We start from the raw sequence: 21,890 nt of genomic DNA, 5'->3' as shown, positions 1-21,890 counted from the left end.
AACACGTAGCTTGGCTGGCAGAGTAATTGGAGCTCGAGATAGCTCGTGATGTGTGAGAGTGAGACTGCGACTGCTGCTGCGATCGACGCGTCCTAGTCCGTTCTACCTCGAGGCCTTTTATAATGGCGGGAGTAGGCAGGCTATCGCTCCCCTCCCCCGCACTACACGACGTGGCCGCGGCGCGCACGCTCTGCCGTCCGTGAAGGGCTGCGCCGGACAGGACAGCTAGCGTCCTGGGCGTCAGGAGTCTGGATCGGCGGGTGGCACGGGGCCAGGCGACGAGAAGGTGGCAGGAAGCGCCGAACGCTGTGCTCCGCTGGATCGGATCGCATGGGTGGGCACCTGGGCATGGGTGTGGCCATGTGGGCGTGGTAGGCCTCGCTCACCGCGCGCACGCACGGACGGACGCACCCGACGACAAAGCTTCCGCTTCCGCTTTCGCAGTCCGCAGCACAAAGCTGTCGGCGCGGGCTCCGGCTGTCATGGAGATGGAGCACCCAGCGGCGCGTGCGGGCGGCATGCCGGCGCTCCCTGGATGGCGAGAGAGAGCGGCGGGCCTGGCCGCGATCGTGCGCGTGAGGGCCTTGACTCTTGAGCCTTGTCGGGGTCACGGCGGGCGCGGCGTGGCGTCTGTAGTCCGTACACGCCGCGGTTAATGCAGCGGGGCTTGTTGTACCTCATGTGCAATGGGGCACCCGCCTTTGGTTCTTCTCCCCCACCTCTGGTTCTTCTGGGCACGGGAGTGTACGTCTGCAACGGCGCCAATCCATGCTTCGAGCCGGCGGCAGGGCACCACCTGTTCGATGGCGACGGCATGGTGCACGCGGTCCGCATCCGGAACAGCGCCGTGGAGTCCTACGCCTTCTGGTTCACCGAGACGGCGCGGCTCCGGCAGGAGCGCGCCCTGGGAAGGGTCGTCTTCCCCAAGGCCATCGGCGAGCTGCACGGCCACTCCGGCATCGCGCGCCTGACGCTCTTCTATGCGCGCGGACTCTGCGGCCTCGTCGACCCGTCCCGTGGCACGGGCGTGGCCAACGCGGGGCTCGTCTACTTCAACGACCGACTCCTCGCCATGTCCGAGGACGACCTCCCGTACCAGGTGCGCGTCACCGCCGACGGCGACCTCCGCACCGTGGGGCGGTACGACTTCGACGGGCAGCTCGCCAGGTGCGCGTCCATGATCACGCACCGAAGCTGGACCCGGCGTCCGACGAGCTGTTCGCGCTCAGCTACGACGTCCACTGTCTCGTGTCCCCTATGGCTTCCACGGCACCTTCATCGGCGAACGGGAGCTGGAGGCCCAGGCCTGACGATGACCCTGCGCCCTAGCGGCTAGGCCCCAGCACCGCATCTCCGGTGGCCGCGCCATGGTCGGACGGTCGACCCCGCGCCGCGCGCAATCGAGCCTCGGCCAGACAGGGGCAAAATCACAATTAGGCATAAAAACAAGGGGCAAAATTGCATGGGCATTCATGTCTTTTGTACAAAGTTTAACACCGTTAGGGGTGGATGACGGAGCAGGGGCAAACTGGTGCTTCGTGAATGGCATAGTAGGGGTAAATTCACAAAGTCAAAAAAATAGGGACAAAATCATAATTTCGATACAAAACAAGGGTACAAATGCAAGAGCCCCTTTCTTTTATGTGTCGCTATGTTATTCGTGCCGATCAAAATGATTTGAGTTTTACTAGGTTTATAAAAGGCTCGTTCGCTGGTATGAAACTTGACTGAAACCGGTTGAAAAACACTGTTCTGGCTGAATTGTTGTGAGAGAAAAATACTGTTTCAGCTGAAAAAACAAGCCGAATATGAGGTAAGCCGAACGGGACCGTAACATTAGTAATATTTGTATCTTCAAATATTTTTTTACAAAAATAGATTCAACGATATATTTAATGATATTAATTATATACCATAAATATTAATATTTTCTTGTATGCATAAATATTAATATTTTTATATATTAATGTTAATATTATTTTTTTTATATTTTTTTTTGTTAAAGTTTAGTACGTTTGACTCCTCAAAATGTGAGAACGATAATTAAGAAGAGACAGGGAGTACATACGACATTATTAGGACTTGGATTTACATCCAAACAAGTCCTAGACTAGGATTAGTTGGATTTTTATTTGAAATCATTCCATATCAGTGTCATAGCGGTTCAGGGGCGAAGCTTAGTTGAGGTTAAAGGCCCCGTTCGCTGGTCTGAAACTTGACTGAAACTGGCAGAAAAACACTGTTCCGGCTGAATTGTTGTAAGAGAAAAACACTGTTCCGACTGAAAAAAGAAGCCGAACAAGCCATTTTTAAGACAAGCGAACGGGGCCAAAGTGGGCTATGGCCTCCTTGCTCACCTTAATCTCTATTACGCAAACAGTAATTTTAGCACTGTTCATTGATGTTTAGAGCCCGATTACATAGACTAGTCCTCCCTTTTTGTTCAGCCATGCTCCGTCACTGTAGCGGTCCGCTATCATCCACGGCGGACGATGGCGCAGTACGCCACGCCATTGCGTTGAGCAGCCTAGATACCTGTAGCCTTGCAGACAGCTGGGTCCACGAGACAAAAAAAAAAAGAGGAAAAAGTTAGACTGCAGTGGCCCAAGTTCACTGCTCACTTGGTGAGTGACCATGCGTTGCAACAGAATAAAACTTACGTATGCATGATAAATGGGAAGAATCAACCCAACCAAACACAAGGAATTCATTTAAGTCGATGCTCGTTTTGAACAGAGCACCTATTTGTGTTTGTGAATTTGAGAGCAAAATGATCAACATGAAAGTACAAAAACAAAAGATTAGAGCGCAACAAATCAGCCCTGTTCGCTTCTCTTATAATCCATTTTTTTCAACTTGTTTTTTCAGCCGGAACAGTGTTTTCCCCTCACAACAAATCAGCCGGAACAGTGTTTCGCCTTTTTTCAGTGAAGCGAACGGGGCATAGTCATCCAAGGAGACAAGCATAGCATTGAAATACACTTGATAAAGACGAAATTGATCAGAGCACAGCTTGCTAACTGCTGCATCCAAGTTTTATAAAAATATGTCACAAACATGTTCGACGTGATGTTAATGCTATCGTATTTGTTCGGCCAACCTCACCTTCTTCCACCATAGTCGTATCCACAACTCAGGCATCACAAAACTCACCCTTGCACTGTTTCGACTATAAGCATCCAAACAGTCCTTGAGATGTTTTTCCTCACCTGTACAAGCACTCTAGAGGTTGAAAGCAATAGACTTAATTAGTCCAGAATGATCAATTTAACAACAAAATTTTGAACTTTTAAAAAAATGAAAATGGCATCATGAAATCGTGTCAATTTAAGTTTCCCACAAATTCACAATAGCTGACAAACATTGAGCCCAATGCAAAATCATCCCACGGGTAATGGAATCAGGTTACTGCTACTACTCTGATTAGAACCCTATGCACAGTTGCACACGTTATTAGCTATTATATTATCAGTGTGTAGTGGGATACTGCTAGTGCAAATATACTTGACAACACCACCAGACTATCAACTCATACATACATGAAATGGCTCTATCCAAGTATAAAAGAGCAACCGATAAAGAATATTACGGTCCAATGTGCACTTTACTTTAAATTTGAGAATGAATTCCTGGTTTCTTTATTATAGTAGAAGAATGTGCTGAAAGTTCAGTACACTTAGCAGCTACTGTGACTCAGGTGAGATAATCCAACTTATCCAAAAAGCAAGAGAGCAAGCCAACCTGATATGCTAATGGTATCCACGGCCTTGTTTAGTTGGCGATTTTTTTTGGGAAATGGTACTGTAGCACTTTCGTTGTTATTTGGCAATTAATGTCCAATCATAGTCTAATTAGGCTTAAAAGATTCGTCTCGTGAATTTCGTCTAAACTGTATAATTAGTTTTATTTTTTATTTATATTTAATGCTTCATGCATGCGTCTAAAGATTCGATGTGACGGGGAATCTTGAAAAATTTTGCAAAATTTATGGAACTAAACAAGCACCATGTTAGGCCTTGTTTGGATGCATGTATATTCACTTCAAACCACATGGGTTGGAATAGAATGGAATGGAACTTAGTTCAATTCCACTACAATATACTTCAACACATGTGGATTGAGATGAATACATGCGCATCCAAACCAGGCCTTCACTACACATGTGGATTAGGATGAATATATGCGCATCCAATCAAGGCCTTAGGGAAGTGATCCTGAAGGAAATGCAGCACATTATGCATGCCCTTTAAAACCATATTCATTCCCATGGCGTTGTCCCATGTGCTGCATTTGAATATCATATTCCCATCTCGCACTCCAACACTTGCAGCCTCACGAACCAATGTTTCAGGGGTATGTTTTAAAGCTTGTCTTTTGACCAGATCATTTATGAAGAAATTACTAAAATCTGAGAATGTCTGCTAGAGTAAATCAAAGAATTTCAATGAGCGTATCTTAGTTATGACCCTAGATTATATGGTAGTAAATTAGGTTATTAGTGCTCCTTAGGAGTTCTTTAGTATCCATGTATCTGTGCACCTTGATCCTAATCCTTAGATCATGAAAAGACATGGACTCTTGCAGGAGAACTTAAATCTATCAGGAAGTGCCATGTCTATTGAATGACTTGTAGTAGATATGTTAAGCCATGAATTTGATGGAGATAATTTTTGAAGCAATACAAGGATGCAAACCTTTGGGCGCTTACTGCCAGATGGATTCTAAGGAGCAGATCAATGCTCAAGAACTATGGAGTTTTGTGCAAAATCTTCTTCTTGGTAGGAGCAACCTTGAGGCTGACCTCAGCCTGCCAGTCTATTGATGCAACCAGTATTGGCATTTCGTCAAGCACCTTGCGTGCGTGCTCTTGAATGCTCTCATCCAGATGTCCATCACGATTGTTGACACGGTTGTAAGAAGATGGGGGCAGGCAGCTGCCCCGCCTCGGCGGCTCACACTGATGCGCCGCCATCCGTGGCCCGCCCTCTACCTCGGCCGCGCTCGCACCACGCCTCCGCTGTCCGTGGTCACGCCGCTCCGCCTCGGCCGTGCAGATGCGCCGGCGCCGCCGTGCGTGGTCATGCCACCCCGCGACTCCGCTGCTGGCCTACTGCGACTGCACCTTCGCCGTCCGCAGCCACGCCGCCCCTCGCCCCCGCCGCAACGCCACGCCGGGGCCAGGGTAGGGCGAGGCACCCTCGGCCACCGACGTGGCGGCGAGTTGGCATGCTCCCCGGCTTGGGCGCTGCTGGTTCCCGGTGTGGGATGCGGCCGGCTCCACAGCGGTTGCGCGGCCGGCCCTGCTCATCGACGCTGAGCGAGCGTATGGGTAGACGCGCCGAAAAGATTCGCAAGGTTCCAGAACCGTGAAGAACTGCTTCTTCCACCTTGTGAACCACCGGGGTAAGGGCGGGATGGCGGCGGTCGAACGCCCTCGCAGATGGGCTGGGCCCAAGGCTGGGGTAGGCAGCGACCGGACGTCCTCCGCAGATGGCATCGGGACTGAGGCTGGGGCAGGCAGCGGCCGGACGCCTCCGCAGACGTGGCCGGGGCCGAGGACGGGGCAAGCGTCGGCGACTGGACGCCGCCTGCGCAGATGCGCGTTGTCTGTGACCGGGCGAGACGGGGAGGAGAGGGGGGCGGACGAGTGGTGCCGCGGCCAAGCGCGAGGCAAGGTGGGCGGCGACGAGTGGTGACGACCGGAAGGGAGCGCGAGGCAAGGTGGATGACGTGCGCCTGGGCGGCTGGCCCACATGTCGGCGCAAATAGGAGTTAGCGTGGTATATAGGCTTCACCACGGCTGGTAGACGGGTCCTCTTCGTATTTTTAGTTATAGACATAGATATAGATCAGTCATCATCGAGGGACCGTTTGGTACAGATTCTCTATCGGCTCCTAGAGCTATTTTGCAGCTCCCTTCACCGAACACCTCAATAGAGAACGGCTCCTCAGGAGGAGCTCCTGAAATCGCGGTGACACAAGCGAGGAGAGAGAAGAGGAGCCAAAAAATACTAGCTTCCAGCGGCTTCGCCTCGCATTGGTGGCCCCCACGCGCAGCCATGGCCGTCTTTGCCCTTGAGGCGGGGTAGGAGCTGCCGGCGTGGGAAGGGACGACCGCGCAGTCGCGCGGCGCGGGGTGCAGGCGACGCGCCTGCCCGGAGGGACGGCGGCACGGCCGCGCGGCGGCGAGCGCAGGCAGCGCGCCCTCGCTGGGAAGAGTGCAGGTGACACGCACGTGCGGGAGGAGCGGCTCCGCCGGCGTGCTGGGTCGCGGGTTCGAGAAGGAGATGCGGATGGCTGTGGGTGCGGAAAGGAGATGCGGATGGCCACGTACGGTTCGGTCGAGCAGATAAGGTCGATGGAAGAAAAAAAAAGAAAAAGAAAAAGAAAAAGAAAAAAAGGTGTTATGGATATTTCGTCCTTTTGGATTAACACGATAAGCTGTTTTCTCGAACGGTCCCAACGAACTGTTTGAATTCTTCTAGTTAATCTGCTCCAAAGCTGAAGCCACAAATGAAGCTACTTTAACCGGAGCTGGACCAAACGAGCCCTGACCTTCGCGATCCCATTCCTTAAGGTAGCGTTTGGTTGGGAGTCAAGGTGGAGTGAGACGGTCCTGTCTCTGATTTATGGGACGGGACGGGGATGGGATGGCTCCTCTATTTTTCTGTTTGGTTGACGAGGGACGGGATCGACCCATTTTGTGTTTGATTGATAGACATAAAAAGTGGGATGAGCTACCGACAAGTGGGACCCATTTGTAAGTTTTTTTTTCTTTTTTTAATCTTTTTTCATCTCTTCTCTGTATCTCTTCCTCTCTCTCCTTATCTCTTCCTCCCGACGCCTGCTCCATACCTTGGTCGCGCGTCGCCCCTCGTTTCTTCCCCGACAAGCACGACCGTGGCCCGCCTGGGGACTCCTCCGCCGGCGGGGCCAGTTGGCCGCCCGCCCTGTGCCTCTTCCGTCCTCTGCCCCGAGCTCGGCCGCCCACCGCCATAGGCCTCCTCTGCCCCGAGCTCGGCAGCGAGCCACTGAGCGCTTCCTCCGCCGCCGAGCTCAGCCACACGGCACAAGGCCGGATCCCGCCCGCGCGCTTGCAGGATTGGCCCACGCGGTGGCGCCGAACCTCGCTCACTCTTCCTCTTCCTCCCCTGCTCCGCCGGACCTACGCGCGCCGCCGCCTCTTCCTCGCCCGCGCGGCATGGCTGGCGGCAGTGATGAACCGCGCGACATGGCCGGCGCCGGAGCTCACCCACATGCGCCACCTCTCGCAGCCCGCGCTCGTCTTCCCCGTCGTGGCTCATCCTAGGGAGGACGACTCTGTTTGTCCAAAAAACAGGGACGGGAGTCACGGCATCAACTGAGAATATTTCCAGGTAGGACGAAGGTAGGACGGCCTCACCTCTCAACAAAATAGCTCCATCATCCCACTCCCATCCCACCCCATGCTACCAACCAAACATTATCAAAGAGCAACTCTAGCAGGATCCCTATTTAAACCTAAATAGCTAAATATATGTGCCTAGATCGAAAATCTAATTCCAGAAGACCCCAAATTTATTGGCCCAACCAAATCCTCCCACCAGCCCCAATTCCTGTCGGGTCACCCCCGGCCCCCATCCCACCGCGCTCGTACGGAACCGCGGCTCCAGCGAGGGACGCGGCGGCTCCTCTCTCCCCTCCGACGCGCGGTCCGCTGCCCCACCACGCTGGCCTCCTCCCTCCCCTCCGACGCTGCGGCTTCTGCCTCCCCTCCGACGCACTGGGGGAGGAGAAGAGGGAAGGTGGTCGCCGGCGAGGTCCGGGCGCGGAGCTCTGGCCAACGGCCAGTCATCGCGCGGACGAGTGACAGGTCGAGCTCCGGCAGTCCGCCCCGCGAGCGCGATTGCGAGCTTTGGCCTGCCGCCATGCGTGCAAGCCCGTCTGGGATCTCCGGCCGCGCCGCCGGGATCCGGCCGCCGCCACACGAGCGAGCCCCGCCGTCGCTCCGCTCCCGCACTCCGGTGCCTGCGCTCCTCCCCGTGGATCTGTGTGTGTGGAGGATGGGGAGAGAAGGTTTGACCCAATGACCAGCGGGTCCCTCATGTCATTGTCTGCTCGGATGGATTTGGAAATCTTTGTTGGGGCTACCGCTGGAGATCAAGCAAAATGTTAAGCCAAAAAAAAAAAAAAAAAGGGAAAACACCCAAATCGCCTGCCCCTGGTGTTGCTCTACGCAGTTACGCATCGTCCCCGAACGACGCAGACGGACGCCAGGCACAGCGGCGACGTCTCCCCGAGGCCCGAGGGCCCAGCCATGAAGGCCCTGGGCGCGCACGGCGCCGACCTGCTCCGCGGCCCGCACCTCCTCCGCGCCGCCGTCCTCGCTTTCGCCGTTGCGCTCGCCTTCCTCGTTGGCTACCACTGGCCCAACGCCTCCCCACGCCTTGTCTTCTTCTCGTCCGCCTCCTCCTTGTCGGCGCCCAGGTCCTCCTCCCGCTCTCCTGCCGTCGCGCTCTCCCCCAACTCCAACATCTCCTTCGACCCGTCCCTGATCCCGACCCTCGCCACCCCGCCTGCTTCTCCTGCTCCCAATGCCTGGCCCCCGCCCTCACTACCACCGCCGACTCCGGCGCCGCCGCCTCCCCTCCTCCCCCCTCCACCACCAGCGCGCCTCGGCATCGTCGGCGAGGACGGCGCTATGCAGGACGACTTCGATACCGGCAGCGTCGGCGCCAACGACACCGATCTGGTCACCGACGAGACCGGGCCGCAGGGGCCTAGCAACGGGGGAACCAGCGGCGGATCACCTAGGGTGCGGATTGGGAGGTTCCCAGTCTGCCCCGAGAGCATGAGGGAGTACATACCCTGCCTCGACAACGAGGAGGAGATCAAACGGCTGCCCTCGACGGAGCGCGGGGAGCGGTTTGAGCGGCACTGCCCTGCCAAGGACAAGGGTCTCAGCTGCCTCGTGCCGGCGCCCAACGGGTACAAGGCGCCCATCCCCTGGCCTCGGAGCAGGGATGAGGTGAGCATGTATTGGTGTTGGCCTTTGCCATTTCAGTCGCAACCCGAATGTACTGGCAATTCGCTGTATACATGTTACTAAGATAGAGTACTAATATGGCAAGGCTAACCTTCATCCACAATCTATGCGGAAGTTGATGATAAACCTTGTTTTTAGTTGCCATGTTTCTTCGAATTTTATGGTTTTGCGACAAGGACTTAATCTGTACTTTTGTGTTCTACTTACTATGCCAGGCATTGAATGCTCATTTTGTAAATGCTAGTTGAAACGAACAAATGATTTACGCTGACATTTGATGAACGCATAAGTATTCAACTGTTCTATTTGACCTAGCTGACTTGGCTGATTTTGCAGAAACCAAAAATTTGAAGTTAAATGACTTTCTAATATGTTATTTGATTGGATGCAGGTCTGGTTTAGCAATGTGCCTCACACAAGATTGGTTGATGACAAAGGAGGACAGAATTGGATCACCAAGGTCAAAGATAAGTTCAGATTTCCTGGAGGCGGAACTCAATTCATTCATGGAGCAAATCAATACCTAGACCAGATTTCCCAGGTTTGATGTCAAATATTCTTCAAACTGCTTGAAATTTAATCCTGACTCTGACTAGAGCAACCTGTTCCCTCTGTTCATCCAGATGGTACCAAATGTTGCATTTGGATCTCATACTAGAGTTGTCCTGGATGTTGGCTGTGGAGTAGCAAGTTTTGGTGCATATTTACTTTCACGTGATGTCCTAACATTGTCCATAGCTCCAAAAGATGTTCATGAAAATCAGATACAGTTTGCTCTTGAACGTGGTGTGCCTGCAATGGTAGCAGCATTTGCAACGCGCCGATTATTATATCCAAGCCAAGTGTTTGACATAATCCATTGCTCACGCTGCCGAATAAATTGGACTCGTGACGGTGAGCTGTGATTGCTATATAATATTTTTTTAATTAACATTGCACTCTTTGTTTGTTGCCATGCTGTATCTTCGCAGTTAGGCTGAATGCTCACTTATCTCTCTTCCAAATTTGCCTAGTCTTTCTGCCTAGGTCTTCAGGGATGATATTTTGTTCAAATCTCAAAGAATATTTGTCATTGTTAGACGTTGAATTTATTTCGTGATTCTCAAAGCATAAAATATCTTTTCATTTAAACTTGACGGCAAAGATGATGTGCCACTTATCTATGTACGTTCCAAGTTTGCCGAAGTTTTGTTATCGTATTTGTTTATTTGAAGATGGTATCCTGCTCCTGGAGGTTAATAGATTGCTTAGAGCTGGAGGCTACTTTGCTTGGGCAGCTCAACCTGTTTATAAGCATGAAGAGGCCCAACAAGAGGCATGGCAAGGTATTTTCGACTTACTGTGTTGTACCTTTTCTTTTGTTAGAGTGATAACATACAACTCATGTATGAGTTTGGTAGCTCTTCTTTAATGCTCAAGATTTGTCATAATCAAATTCATTCTTTTAGTGCCTACTATCCTGCGTACAGCATACTTATAGCTGGCAAATTGTATAGTTTGTGTTTGTTGATGCGAAATGGCCAGTGTTCCTGTATACATTAAAACTCCTTGCCTTATTAGTTCAACTTCATGTATTTTGACTTGAATTTGTCCTTCTCATCACATGCTAAGTGTCCTCACATAAGTTAATTTCCATGATAGGTATTACCATTTTAGGCATTATTGTGACTATCCACTGACCAGTTAATGGCATCTGAACTTTGAGAATGTTTTCGTAATAATATATCCATGCAGAACTATATATCTATATAAGATGAAAAAGCTACCTATCAAATTGCTATTATAACTGAGGAGTGAGGACTCCTTTAATGCTAAGGGGTTTAGAGAAGTTGTTCTTTATTCTATTTAAAATTAAAATTTGAAAACACTTTATAGAATATATTCAGTGATAAGTATTTCTCTTGTCTAGATTTTTTGCATCATCAGTTTGATATGCTTACACTCAATGACTTGTTTTTTCTTTTGTTTGTCCGGAAACTATTGCTTATATATACAAAATCATGTGTAGAGATGGAAGACCTCACTACCCGACTTTGTTGGGAGCTTGTGAAGAAAGAGGGATATATTGCTATGTGGAGGAAACCCTTAAATAACTCTTGCTACATGAACCGTGGTCCTGCAGTCAAACCTCCACTTTGTGATGCTGATGATAACCCAGATGATGTCTGGTATTTGTCTAACTCATTTAGCCTGTTGCTATAATTGTTAATACATAATATCAATTTATTATCCTCTTCTGTAAGCTGGGCCCAGCCTTTCTTACTGCTGCTGAGTTCTATTTTGATGAGATTATGTATTCTTTATATCAGATCTCATTGCGCCGTAAGTTTATATGGATTTATCTGATGAGCTTTTCATTTGTCACATTGGCAGTCATCCCTGTACATATCTTTGCTGCAAACCCCCCAATTTAATTATTCTTTACGTTCCATTTTATCTCAGGTATGTTAGTCTGAAAGCATGTATTAGTCGGCTTCCAGAGAATGCCGAAGCACCAACTCCTGTTCAATGGCCTGCACGCTTAATGGAGCCACCAAAGAGGCTTCAAGGTGTTGAAATGGATGCCTACTCATCAAAGAATGAGCTTTTCAAAGCAGAAACAAAATTTTGGGAGGACATAATTGACGGTTATATCCGTGTCTTTAAGTGGAGGAAGTTCAAACTCCGAAATGTAATGGACATGAGAGCTGGATTTGGAGGGTACTTTTCTCAAATCTCTTCCTTTCATTTGCTTCCTTGGATGTCTGATCACAAATATAAGTTCATTAGAACTTCTACATGGTCTCCAACATGACACTTTGACTAGCAAGATCTGTTAATATATTATCTGAAACAAAGAGTTATGTATTAAGCCCTTGTGCTTTCAACCTATGTGAAATTTAAGATATTGATGGTCAAATCTAAAAATGTGACTTAAGACAAACCTAAGTGGACTTATATCAGAGGAAGTATTTTATTTTCATTAATGAGATCTGCACTGTTATTGGAGTAATTAAATAATCCCCCAACCCAACACACACATACAATCACTGGCACTTTTGGATGAATGGCTGGAGTTTGCAACTAAAACAAGGATTAGCCGAACAAGGACATCTCTGGATGGGAAGAGCAAGGTTTTCTTAGGGAACTGTTTGAGGATGTTGTGCTATATTTGTACAAATAAATGTGTTCTCAAGTTACTTCTATCACCCACTTAGTTTAAAATGAATCTCTTCGCATCTAATTGTTCAATATTTTTAACTGTGATAGTTTTAGTGAAACCCTATCCATTCTGGGAAATCTATTCTTGTTTCTATTTTGCTTGTTGGTGGCTAGCTACCCTTTGCAGATAAAAAAATCTAGAACTTCTGTGCTTATGTATGGAGATGAGGCGATCTTGTTTATTTTTCTCACTCTTGTTTTTACTTCCCACTTTGTATGTAGGTTTGCAGCTGCATTGATCAGCCGAAAACTTGATTGGTGGGTGATGAATGTTGTTCCTGTTAGTGAGCCAAATACATTACCTGTAATTTTTGATCGAGGGCTTCTTGGAGTAGCTCATGACTGGTACACTTTTGCACATTCTTGGTTCTTTAAATATTATTTCTATTTTTCTAGATTCAAAATGGTTTACTTTGAATTTTATATACTGCAATCAATACTGTTCTGCATAGAGAACAGTGATCGTTCGCACTATTTCCTGATTGCCTCTTGTATTCCTGGACCGCTATGAATTCTTCTTTATCAGAATTCACAAGTCAGAATGAGTGGTCATAGATTAGTTTTAACCAGCGTGGCTGATTATAATGGTCAGCAAGCTTATTATTTGTTTTGATGTAATTGTATTAAACTTATAGCATCAAAATTTCTGCCCTGAATTGAATATTATGTTGCCTTTTCCATGGGTAGGTGTGAGCCCTTTGATACATACCCTAGGACGTATGATCTGCTGCATGCATCTGGTCTTTTCTCAAAGGAGCAGAAAAGGTATGCCCTTTATTTAATCATTGGAAGCTCGGAATAAGTCCAGTTTAGCCCCTGGACTCTTGCCTTGTCTAATTGTCATCCTCAGCTGTCATACTATTTAAATCTTACCTTAACTGTCAAAGCCGGTGCAATTTATACCATGAGCCCTCTCTAAGCGGCATTGCATTATGTTGCAGTGGTTTTTGGAGTCAACGATAGCACATGTGCCACATCAGCAGTGACGTGACACATTTGCGACCATTAATATTTAATACAGCAAGATGGAATTTTTGTCCTACAATCTCATACGAATCTTTTGATTTACATCCAATCAACACATTTAATTCTGAGGGTTGCTTGGGGTGGGGGGTGGGGGTGGGGTTACAAAATTCACCACTTTTGCCAGATGGGTATAAGATTTGAATGGTATTGTAGTTTGGGGTAGAAAAAAATTAGATAAACGCTAGAGTTGAGGGGCTAAAAAAAAGACATTCCTCAATTCTTTCCTTATAGAAAGTGGCATTCTTTATATCTGTTTGGTTTGCTTTAATAACAGTAACAGAAGTGTAATTATTTCTCATAAGTCTTGCTAACTAAATCTGTGGAGATACCTCTGGATGTGAATAATTTTTAAACCTTTTGTGTGAGTCTACTGTTACCCAGATAGCCGATCAGGATGTAAATTCTAACTACACGCTTCAAATATTTCTAGGTGTAATATCTCTAGCATCTTGCTGGAGATGGCCCGGATACTCAGACCAGGTGGTAAAGCATATATTCGTGACCGGAAAGAAGTTATACAGGAGATCAAAGAAATAACGAATGCCATGGGGTGGCGTGGCACTATACGTGACACTGCCGAAGGCGCATATGCCAGTAGGAAGGTTTTGATGTGTGACAAGCCAATGGTGCATTAGGCAATCAGGGCAAGATCTGATGACACCTTTGGAATTTCGAATTGCCAAGCAGAGGTAATTTTCAGGCACTTTTTGGAACTGACAAGAGCTGCTGTCGAGACTGACATTTGTTCTGTAGATAGGGTTTGTCTAGGTCTAATTTGTAACGATTTGATTGATCATCCATTTGTACAATGATGATCGGTGTAATTCCTGAGATATGTCATTTTTTTGGTTGTATAATTGTCGTGGAAACCTTACAAAAGTGGAGATTTTTTTTTCTCCAGAAGAATGGTCATTTTCTTACTAAGAGGTGACCCATGGAAATATGGAATCATTGACTTTATTTTGCTTATTATGTCAGTATCATGATCTGGATTTGTATGCCTCAGATGAGAGGTTCTGATTCAGACTTGTCTGAGATATTCTGATTCAGATTTGACTCGGTATTGAATTGCCAGAAGAAGCAATGGGCATCTTTATATTAGAGAGAAAAAGACAGATCATAGAGGAGGCTATTTGAACACTGGATGTCTCTTATGTTAGGTAAAGTACATTTTTACCTCAAGTTACACTTCAGTTCGATGTTTAACCTTTAAACTATGAAACCTGGTGATGGATATTCTCCCGTCAAACAAGCACCTATTCCGGTGTTTCCAGCAGGGGTGGAGCTATATTTACTGCAGTGGATACGACTGCACCCACATAAAAATGGAAAAACTGTAATAAGAGCTAAATTTTCACTTCATTTACACCTTTATTTCACCTATCCTTGCATCCAAAAGGTAAGCGCACTCTTTGCATTTGCTCTAGCTCTGCTCTTAGTTTCAGATCGTCCATGCTAAGGATCACCGGAGAGTTGACTCCTTTGCACTCTGCTTTCTATTTAGGATCGGGCGATCCGTCGATAAGTCCAGGTAGAAGCCAACAAAAAAGCGGTGTCAATTGCAGTTGCAGGTGCCAGTTCAGGCATATTCACCTGTACCAAGTTTAGAATTTTGTTGTTGCCATTCTACAGATTACCTATTTATTTCAATCATTGCTAGTGAAAGGTTTCTTGCCTAATGGATAACTTGGGTGGAGTCCTTCAACCTTCATCTCGTGTGTTAGTGTGTAGCTGTCAATGTTAATGATGAGGTCAGGCATTATTCTAAACTAAAAAAGAACTTCGACAAGGAGATCCTCTATGTGCGCTACTTTTTAATATCGTGGCTTATATGTTAGCAATGATAATAAAGAGAGCCAAGAAGGATGGACAAATTAATGAGATAGTATCACATCTAGTTGACGACGGTATATCTATCCTACAATATGCGGATGACACTATCTTTTTTATGGAACATGATTTGGCAAAAGCTCGTAATATGAAGCTATTGCTCTGCGATTTGAGCAAGCATCAGGCCTTAAAATTAATTTCCAAAAAAGTGAGTAGCATTGCTTTGGAGATGTCCAAGATGCTTTAGACCAATACAACTTAAATATAAATGATACAGCCTACAGGGTGAACTCGAGTGGTCACAAAGCTCTCGTACCATGCATATTGCTACCATGTAAATGATACTCCCTCCATTCCAAATTATAAGTGCTAAAGTACAACCTACAAGGTGAACCTGAGTGGTCACAAAGCCTTCGTACCATGCATAGGGCTTGCTACCATAACCAAAAAAACTTATATATACTCCTTAATTTGCCCCTTATACTATTTATCATAGCAGCACCACAGGCTTACTTTATTTACTGTTCAACAACTCGGTTACAGTTACATCACTCTGCAAGTTATTACTGTTGTAAACCCATTACATGGACCGTAGCCAAAGGCTACGTTCGCTTATATTCAAGAAAACTATTATACAAAGCAGGATGTCACGAATCACCCACCTGCATCTCGGACCAGCATCTGCCTCTCCAGCTATACACTTCACAACAATTGTTGTGAGGCAACAAGTGCTCCTGTGGTTACCCTATATGGCATGTATGCTCCGCCATCAATATTCAGTACTTTCACTGGATAACCTGGCCCGTGTGTGGAAACTTGAGATCAGTGGCTCCCGGTTGACAGTGCATTTGCCTCAATCCAGTCAAAAGCAAGTGGACTAAGGAAGGCATCAGGGATTCCGAAAGAACTGACAACAGCAAGCGCATGGGGCCTGAGTTCACTGCACAGTTTCAAGACTTCTTTCCGCACAAGGGCTACATTGTCACGTGATAAATGCCCGTATCTTAGAAAAGATGTGGATTCATCTATGTTCACCATAACATATAGAGACCTCAGCAAACCCAGTACCTCCTGGAAATGATAACAAAAGGTTACAGAAGCATTACAATGAAATATTATGCGTAATTTCACTCAGAAATGAAAAGATCAAAGGAAAGATTTTGTTATTCAACTGTAGTAGATAGCAAATGATACAATTGAGGACTAAAAACAATTGCGTGAATATACCTTTAGGGAACCAGAAGGGACATTCATCTCGTCCTCCAAAAATATTTGGAGGATTGTACGCTCAGTAAACGCTCTAGCTAAGTCTTCAGCAAGTTGGTAACTCTGGGAAAATGTCACTTGTATCAATGACAGAAATTATAGAACAGTGGACAATAGTGCACAGTGAAATCTGTTTTTTACCAGCATCAAAGCCTTTTCTCTGCTTTCGCCTTGTGCAAGCTGGAGAGAAACCTCCTCTGCAAACTGCTTCAGTAAATCTCTCTCCCTTAAGCAGAATAGGTCCATCTATTCATGTGAACAAATCGACACTCAAAGATTGAGTTTATGTCATGCCAGGGACATATTAGAAGTAACAAACTAAATTATGATTCTTTACCTGGAACTTGGAGCTCCTTAATATGCTACTTGTCAGCTTATCAGGAATAACAGGGCTTGAGCCATTTAAGTGTTCTAAACCCAATCCCTTGAATGGCTTCTTCTTCTTTTGTGCACCCAAAAATTCAGCATAAAGTGCTTTGCTTACCTAAACAAGGTTAAATTGTTACAACCACACGAAGCACCTTTGATTAAAAACAGATGCATGACTGAAAACAACAATAACCTGCTGCATTAGAACATTATTATCACCCTCAAATGTGGATTGGACATCAAATTCAGCTTTGAAAATTCCTACGCGGTTCTCAGTCTTTAGACCTTGACCTCCGCAGGCCTCACGACACTCCTAATACATTTAAAAGAAAGTCCTGTGAGAAACAGTGACTGGAATAAAGAAACATAAGTCCTGTGAGAAACAGTGACTGGAATAAAGAAACATAATAATAGCTTTCAACACTCAATAATACCTGCAGCGTAATCATATTCTGCCAAGTTAGTGTCGCCTTCAGAGCACTAGAGTAAATGTGTATGGCTTTGCTCATTTCAGGAGTTCTCTTTACATACATATTTTTCATAAAATTAACAGCACTACTCATCAGACATCTGCACTAGGAAGTATAGTGAAATGATAACTGTTAGGAAGAAGTGCTATGGATTAGTTTGAACTACAGAGTATGGAAGCTTTGCACAAGAAGGTAATATAATGCACAGCTTAGCAACTAGATTAGCACAAAAATAGCCGAGAGTAAGAACTTGTATTATGACTATTATTAAATATTAACTATAGATACAGCAAGTTAGTAGCATACACTTTTGCTAGAAGTGGTAGAAGGCGTCGCTGGTGACTGGGATAATCAAGCAACAACGTTTCAGGGCCATCTGGTGTAAATGAAAAGGCTCTCCTTGACAAACTGTATCTCACAGCAATCGCTAGGCTGACCTGTATGCATGGAAAGTAAAAGGCATGTCATTATTTCTAATACGATTGTATCCATGCTTCAACACTGAACACAAGGCACATTCCTGAGTAAAGGGTCAAACTTGCCCAAGTTAGTTCTTTAACAAATCAGCCTATCTTTGCTGGCAGAAAGTTAAATCAATTCCTTCAAATAAACAATCAAGTCGCAGATAATTTCATTGCTTGTTCAAATGTGCTAGTGTCAGAGATAGAGTTGTATACATCTTGTAACACAAGCCAGCTCCACTATACTCATCAAAAACTGGGAGGTGCCACCGGGATTATCTAGCCATCTGGACTAGAGCCCTTTGGCCTCCACAATACTCATCACCAACCGTAAGGGGGTGTGGTGTCTTTCCTATTCTCTACAGCTAGGTTTTGGGAGAAACAATTCAACTTGTTATCTTTCCCTTGCCAAAATGAGTGATGTTCCACTTCAGTCAAGCTGGTCGGTTACCTTTTACTGGGACAAATTTGATTAACTCGTTAAATTCTAAAAGCAAATTACTGCGAGGTTGGGGGACTATATTTGTTAAATTCATCAGCAAAAATTTTCTTCTGTGTTTACAAGAGAAGAAAATGCCTTGCAACACACCTTTGAAATATAGACTGAGTCAACTGCAATGTTTACTCGACCAAGTGTAAGCGGAGAGAGGAAAGCTGCAAACCTCTGCAAATCAACATTGCAACTTCTTAAGAAAAAGAAGAATAAGAAATCCTTGTCACATATTGAGAGAGAGAGAGAGAGAGAGAGAGAGACCTGATCAGGATCATCTATCATGCTAACATATTGCCCATCTGGCAAAACGTCAGCAACCAAATTAAGCAAGTTCTCACGAGGAACACGTATATTCTGAAACCTGTTATAGAGGTAAAAAGTAAGAAATGATATATACTGAATGACGTATGTAACAATACAAAAAAGGTGAACACAAGTACTCACCAAATCCGCCCATTATCAACGCCATTCAGTCCAATCTTATGGCCACAGTCAGCTATACGGATATTAGGCAACACAGTTCCATCTTCATCCCTAATTTGAGCTACAAAAGCATGGACTCCTTCATTTCTCCCATTTATATGGAGTTGACAAAAGACTATTGTATGTGTTGCATGCTGCAAAAGGGCATGTAAATCTTTAGTAAGTTGTAACCTTATGCAGAGTGCAGATGCACACGGTTAGGCAAGCGAAATGTTTTCTTACATTAGCAGCTCCACCAATCCAGTACTTCTGAGCTGATTCACATGGAGTATTTATGATGAACTCTCTTGTTTCTGAATCATAAGTTGCTATTGTCTCTATTCCTCGCACCTTTTGTAATAAAGAAACAGCAGCAGAACTTAATCAGCACAGTTACTGAGATAATACCATAATAAAGATGCTTAGCCCAAATCTCTGCACGTACATTGCTTCCATGGCCTAGTTCTGTCATTGCAAAACAACCCATGATATCATAATTTTCCGTGGCAACCAACCACTTGTCATGGTGGCGCTTTGTTCCAAGAAACTTGATGGCACTGCCCCTGGAATGCATACAGAAATTTAACAAACTAAACATGAGAAGATTGCAAACAAAAGAACTCCATACAACACTATGTGGTAAATGATGTAACAAATGACAGTATCAGTTTCTTTTACCTAAGATTCTAGATATTCCATATGAGGAAATAAAATTTAATAAATTAATTGCCAAAGAAATAAAAAGAAGAGCTCAGCCCTCGAGGGAAGACAATCCACTAAATCATTGCATCTAACCTTGAGAAAAGGCCCTAAAGGCCTCTCGGTGACTTATCACACAAGCACATTCCACCTAAGACCTTGGGCAAGAATGTGGTTCTAGTTCTCACAAAAAATGTCCCATTGTTTTGTGAGAACCTGAGTTCAAGCCCTGATTGGTAGTACCAACAACTAGGTGGCTTACTGCTGTACTATAAGCACATTCTCACCAGAGGAAATAAATCTAACAAAAAAAAACATGCTGGCTTCTTCGAGACCATTCCTGCTGTAGTACAATTTCTAAACATTCACTTTAGATAAAGTTAATCTAAAGAGCCACAACAAACTCCTAGAATGATCTCCGTAAACTGGTTAACCTCAGACACAGGCTTGTTCGGTTTGGACCCTGGAAAAGCTACCTAGCCCAGGCAGCAATCCCAGGCGTCCAAATTTACTTGCGTGTAGATAGATGTTAAATTCTACTCCCTCCATTCCAAATTATAAGTCATTCCAACATTTTTGGATAGTCAAAGCATCTCAAGTTTGACCAAAATTATAGAGAAAATTACAAAGATTTATGACCAACATTTTTGGAATGACTTATAATTTGGGATGGAGGGAGTAGTAGCATAATGATACTGAAAGCCATCCTGGTGCTGACATAGACCGCTGGTTAATGCCAGCACCATTACTATTAGTTACTCCCTCTGTCCTGAAATACAAGGTATCCTAGAAAATTTAGGACAGATTATGGAGTAAAACAAATGACGAATAACGCTCTCTTAACTATAGAGAGATTTTGTGCTTACTATATTTTGAACCTGGTGGTACACACAAATGGCAGGTATGCATGTGATTGGTGCTTTGGGGGAGTTAATTCACCTAGAATACCTTATAACTTGGGACAAAAAAAAAAGGCTTCGATATAGGGAGTACAAACCAATAGGTTTTTGCTAGTACTATTGCCAAGCTAGCACAAGCGAAGGACAAATCAAAAGCACGGAAAAGAAAATAATTTTATACAATGGCACAACACAAGCCACGCCTCTATCTATTGCACTACGTACAAAAGAGGAAAATTGAACAAGGACAACGTGCTTTTCAAAACTAGTATTGGAGGCCTTTCGTGTGCATTTTGTTTCCATTTCTTTGGGGTTTTTCTATCCCAAGGGACTGGAGATTTCTTGTAGCCTCTTGAGGCGCGTCTACCGTTAAGGCAAAACTTTGGGTTCTGTTGTTTAGCTCCTGCCATTTTCTTAAAAAATAACGACACAAGCCACCCAAAAGAATCAGAAGCTCATAGTGTATCGAAAACACTGGGTGGAACTTAAATCGAAGGCAAAGTGAAATATAAATTACCAATTTGCCATGAACCAAACCTGGGAATGGGGAATAATAAGCATATAAGCAGTCAGTTATGCCGTATGCACGAAGGACCCAGCCAATAACGCTGCAAATAGTTGCAGCAAAAATTACCAGAGGAAGAAGTGGACGCCAATCTTGATGGCGAGAGAGTGGTCATAGATGGCGATGCAGTCGAGGAGCGCTAGTTTGCGGAGCTCGGCGTCAGCGCCGTCCTCTGTGAGCCACCCGCGGAACACGCCGCGCTGCTTCAGGTACGCGATCCGCCGCATGGTGGCCTCCCGCTGCCCTTCCTTGCCGTCGTTCAAGTCCGGCCCCACGAACACTCTGGAGCCCGTCCGCGCGCTCGGGCTGCGGAAAAGGGGGCTCTCCTCCATGACGCGGAAGAGCCAATCGCGCGCGGGCAGGTCGTGCCCGTCCAGCAGAAGCCTGAGGTCGCCCGGCGCGAACGCCGCCGGCCGTTCGGTGGACTCCGGCGGGACGTAGCTCAGGCAGCAGGAAGGTTCCAGGGGAGTGCTCGCCGGGATGGGGGTGGTGGCGCCAGCGAGGTGGCGCGCGATGGCGGCGGCGCGGCGGACCGCGGGCGACGGCGACGTGGGGTCCATCACGGAAGGGTTGGTGGCTTTTGCGGCTCGGAGTGGAGGAGACGGAGCCGTGCGTGGAGTTCTGGTGATCGGCGGGGCAACTGGTGGAGTCAAGGAAGCAATAAAAACAACCTTGAGGTTGAGGTAAACGAGGCGACACGATGAGATGAGTGACGACGAAGACCAACGACTCAATCCTTCAAAAAAAAAAATTCAAATCCCGGCACGATGAGATGAGTGATGACGAAGACGGCGCCTCCACCTCTATTTTTTACTTGAAAAATACTCATCATACAAAAAGTTTGATAAGATCCTTCAGAAAAGTCAGAGCCGAAGCTGAGGATAAACCCTACTAAACACGCCCTCAATCCTTAAAAAAAAAACCGGCACGATGAGATGAGTGATGACGTAGACGAACGACTCTATACAAATCGCGTGCCAGGAGAAACCGAGAAATCGCGCCAATGATTATAACGCCGAGTCAGCGTGAGATTGCATTTGGGAACACGTTTCTTTGAGGGAAGGATAGGAAGAACAGTTGGAGATAGCTTGTCGGTTTTCGCCACCCCTGTAGAGGCGATCAGC

At 46.2% G+C, this 21,890-nt stretch overlaps 2 protein-coding genes and 1 long non-coding RNA gene across 3 annotated transcripts; 1 reads left to right on the top strand and 2 right to left on the bottom strand.

Moving 5' to 3' along the window:
• Nucleotides 1-2,254: 2,254 nt before the first annotated feature.
• LOC136459414 (uncharacterized) lies at nucleotides 2,255-5,771 on the bottom strand. The gene is made up of 3 exons (XR_010760190.1): nucleotides 4,695-5,771; nucleotides 3,106-3,222; nucleotides 2,255-2,553 (listed from the first exon to the last, which is right to left on the bottom strand). It is a non-coding gene; the product is annotated as an uncharacterized lncRNA (long non-coding RNA).
• A 1,802-nt stretch (nucleotides 5,772-7,573) lies between these two features.
• Nucleotides 7,574-14,224, top strand: LOC136456816 (probable methyltransferase PMT11). Its single transcript, XM_066456799.1, has 9 exons — nucleotides 7,574-9,007; nucleotides 9,417-9,566; nucleotides 9,649-9,919; nucleotides 10,240-10,350; nucleotides 11,034-11,193; nucleotides 11,468-11,725; nucleotides 12,449-12,571; nucleotides 12,914-12,991; nucleotides 13,683-14,224. The coding sequence occupies exons 1-9, from the start codon at nucleotides 8,297-8,299 to the stop codon at nucleotides 13,885-13,887; spliced, it is 2,067 nt and encodes a 688-aa protein (XP_066312896.1). The 5' UTR covers nucleotides 7,574-8,296; the 3' UTR covers nucleotides 13,888-14,224.
• A 1,193-nt stretch (nucleotides 14,225-15,417) lies between these two features.
• On the bottom strand, nucleotides 15,418-21,560 carry LOC136456815 (acyl-coenzyme A oxidase 3, peroxisomal-like). Its single transcript, XM_066456798.1, has 13 exons — nucleotides 20,836-21,560; nucleotides 19,049-19,166; nucleotides 18,847-18,954; nucleotides 18,586-18,758; nucleotides 18,403-18,502; nucleotides 18,238-18,312; nucleotides 17,494-17,624; nucleotides 17,152-17,287; nucleotides 16,911-17,030; nucleotides 16,686-16,832; nucleotides 16,490-16,594; nucleotides 16,310-16,411; nucleotides 15,418-16,153 (listed from the first exon to the last, which is right to left on the bottom strand). Exons 1-13 carry the CDS (start codon nucleotides 21,324-21,326, stop codon nucleotides 15,905-15,907), a joined length of 2,055 nt encoding a protein of 684 aa, XP_066312895.1. The 5' UTR covers nucleotides 21,327-21,560; the 3' UTR covers nucleotides 15,418-15,904.
• Nucleotides 21,561-21,890: the final 330 nt, after the last annotated feature.

The sequence above is a fragment of the Miscanthus floridulus genome, chromosome 6 (genome assembly GCF_019320115.1).
Source record: "Miscanthus floridulus cultivar M001 chromosome 6, ASM1932011v1, whole genome shotgun sequence".
Classification (NCBI taxonomy): Eukaryota; Viridiplantae; Streptophyta; class Magnoliopsida; order Poales; family Poaceae; genus Miscanthus; species Miscanthus floridulus.
This window is presented reverse-complemented; position numbering and strand designations above follow the sequence as displayed.

What these genes read in the sequence shown, in the direction of transcription:
- LOC136456816 (XM_066456799.1), top strand. Translation starts at nt 8,297, where the DNA reads ATGAAGGCCCTGGGCGCGCACGGCGCCGACCTGCTCCGCGGCCCGCAC. An exon ending in CCAACAAGAGGCATGGCAAG is followed by an intron (nt 10,351 to 11,033) that starts GTATTTTCGACT and finishes AATCATGTGTAG; the next exon opens with AGATGGAAGACCTCACTACC. An exon ending in TTCTCAAAGGAGCAGAAAAG is followed by an intron (nt 12,992 to 13,682) that starts GTATGCCCTTTA and finishes AAATATTTCTAG; the next exon opens with GTGTAATATCTCTAGCATCT.
- LOC136456815 (XM_066456798.1), bottom strand. Translation starts at nt 21,326, where the DNA reads ATGGACCCCACGTCGCCGTCGCCCGCGGTCCGCCGCGCCGCCGCCATC. An exon ending in ACTCAGTCTATATTTCAAAG is followed by an intron (nt 17,625 to 18,237) that starts GTGTGTTGCAAG and finishes CCATGCATACAG; the next exon opens with GTCAGCCTAGCGATTGCTGT. An exon ending in AGAATATGATTACGCTGCAG is followed by an intron (nt 17,031 to 17,151) that starts GTATTATTGAGT and finishes TAAATGTATTAG; the next exon opens with GAGTGTCGTGAGGCCTGCGG.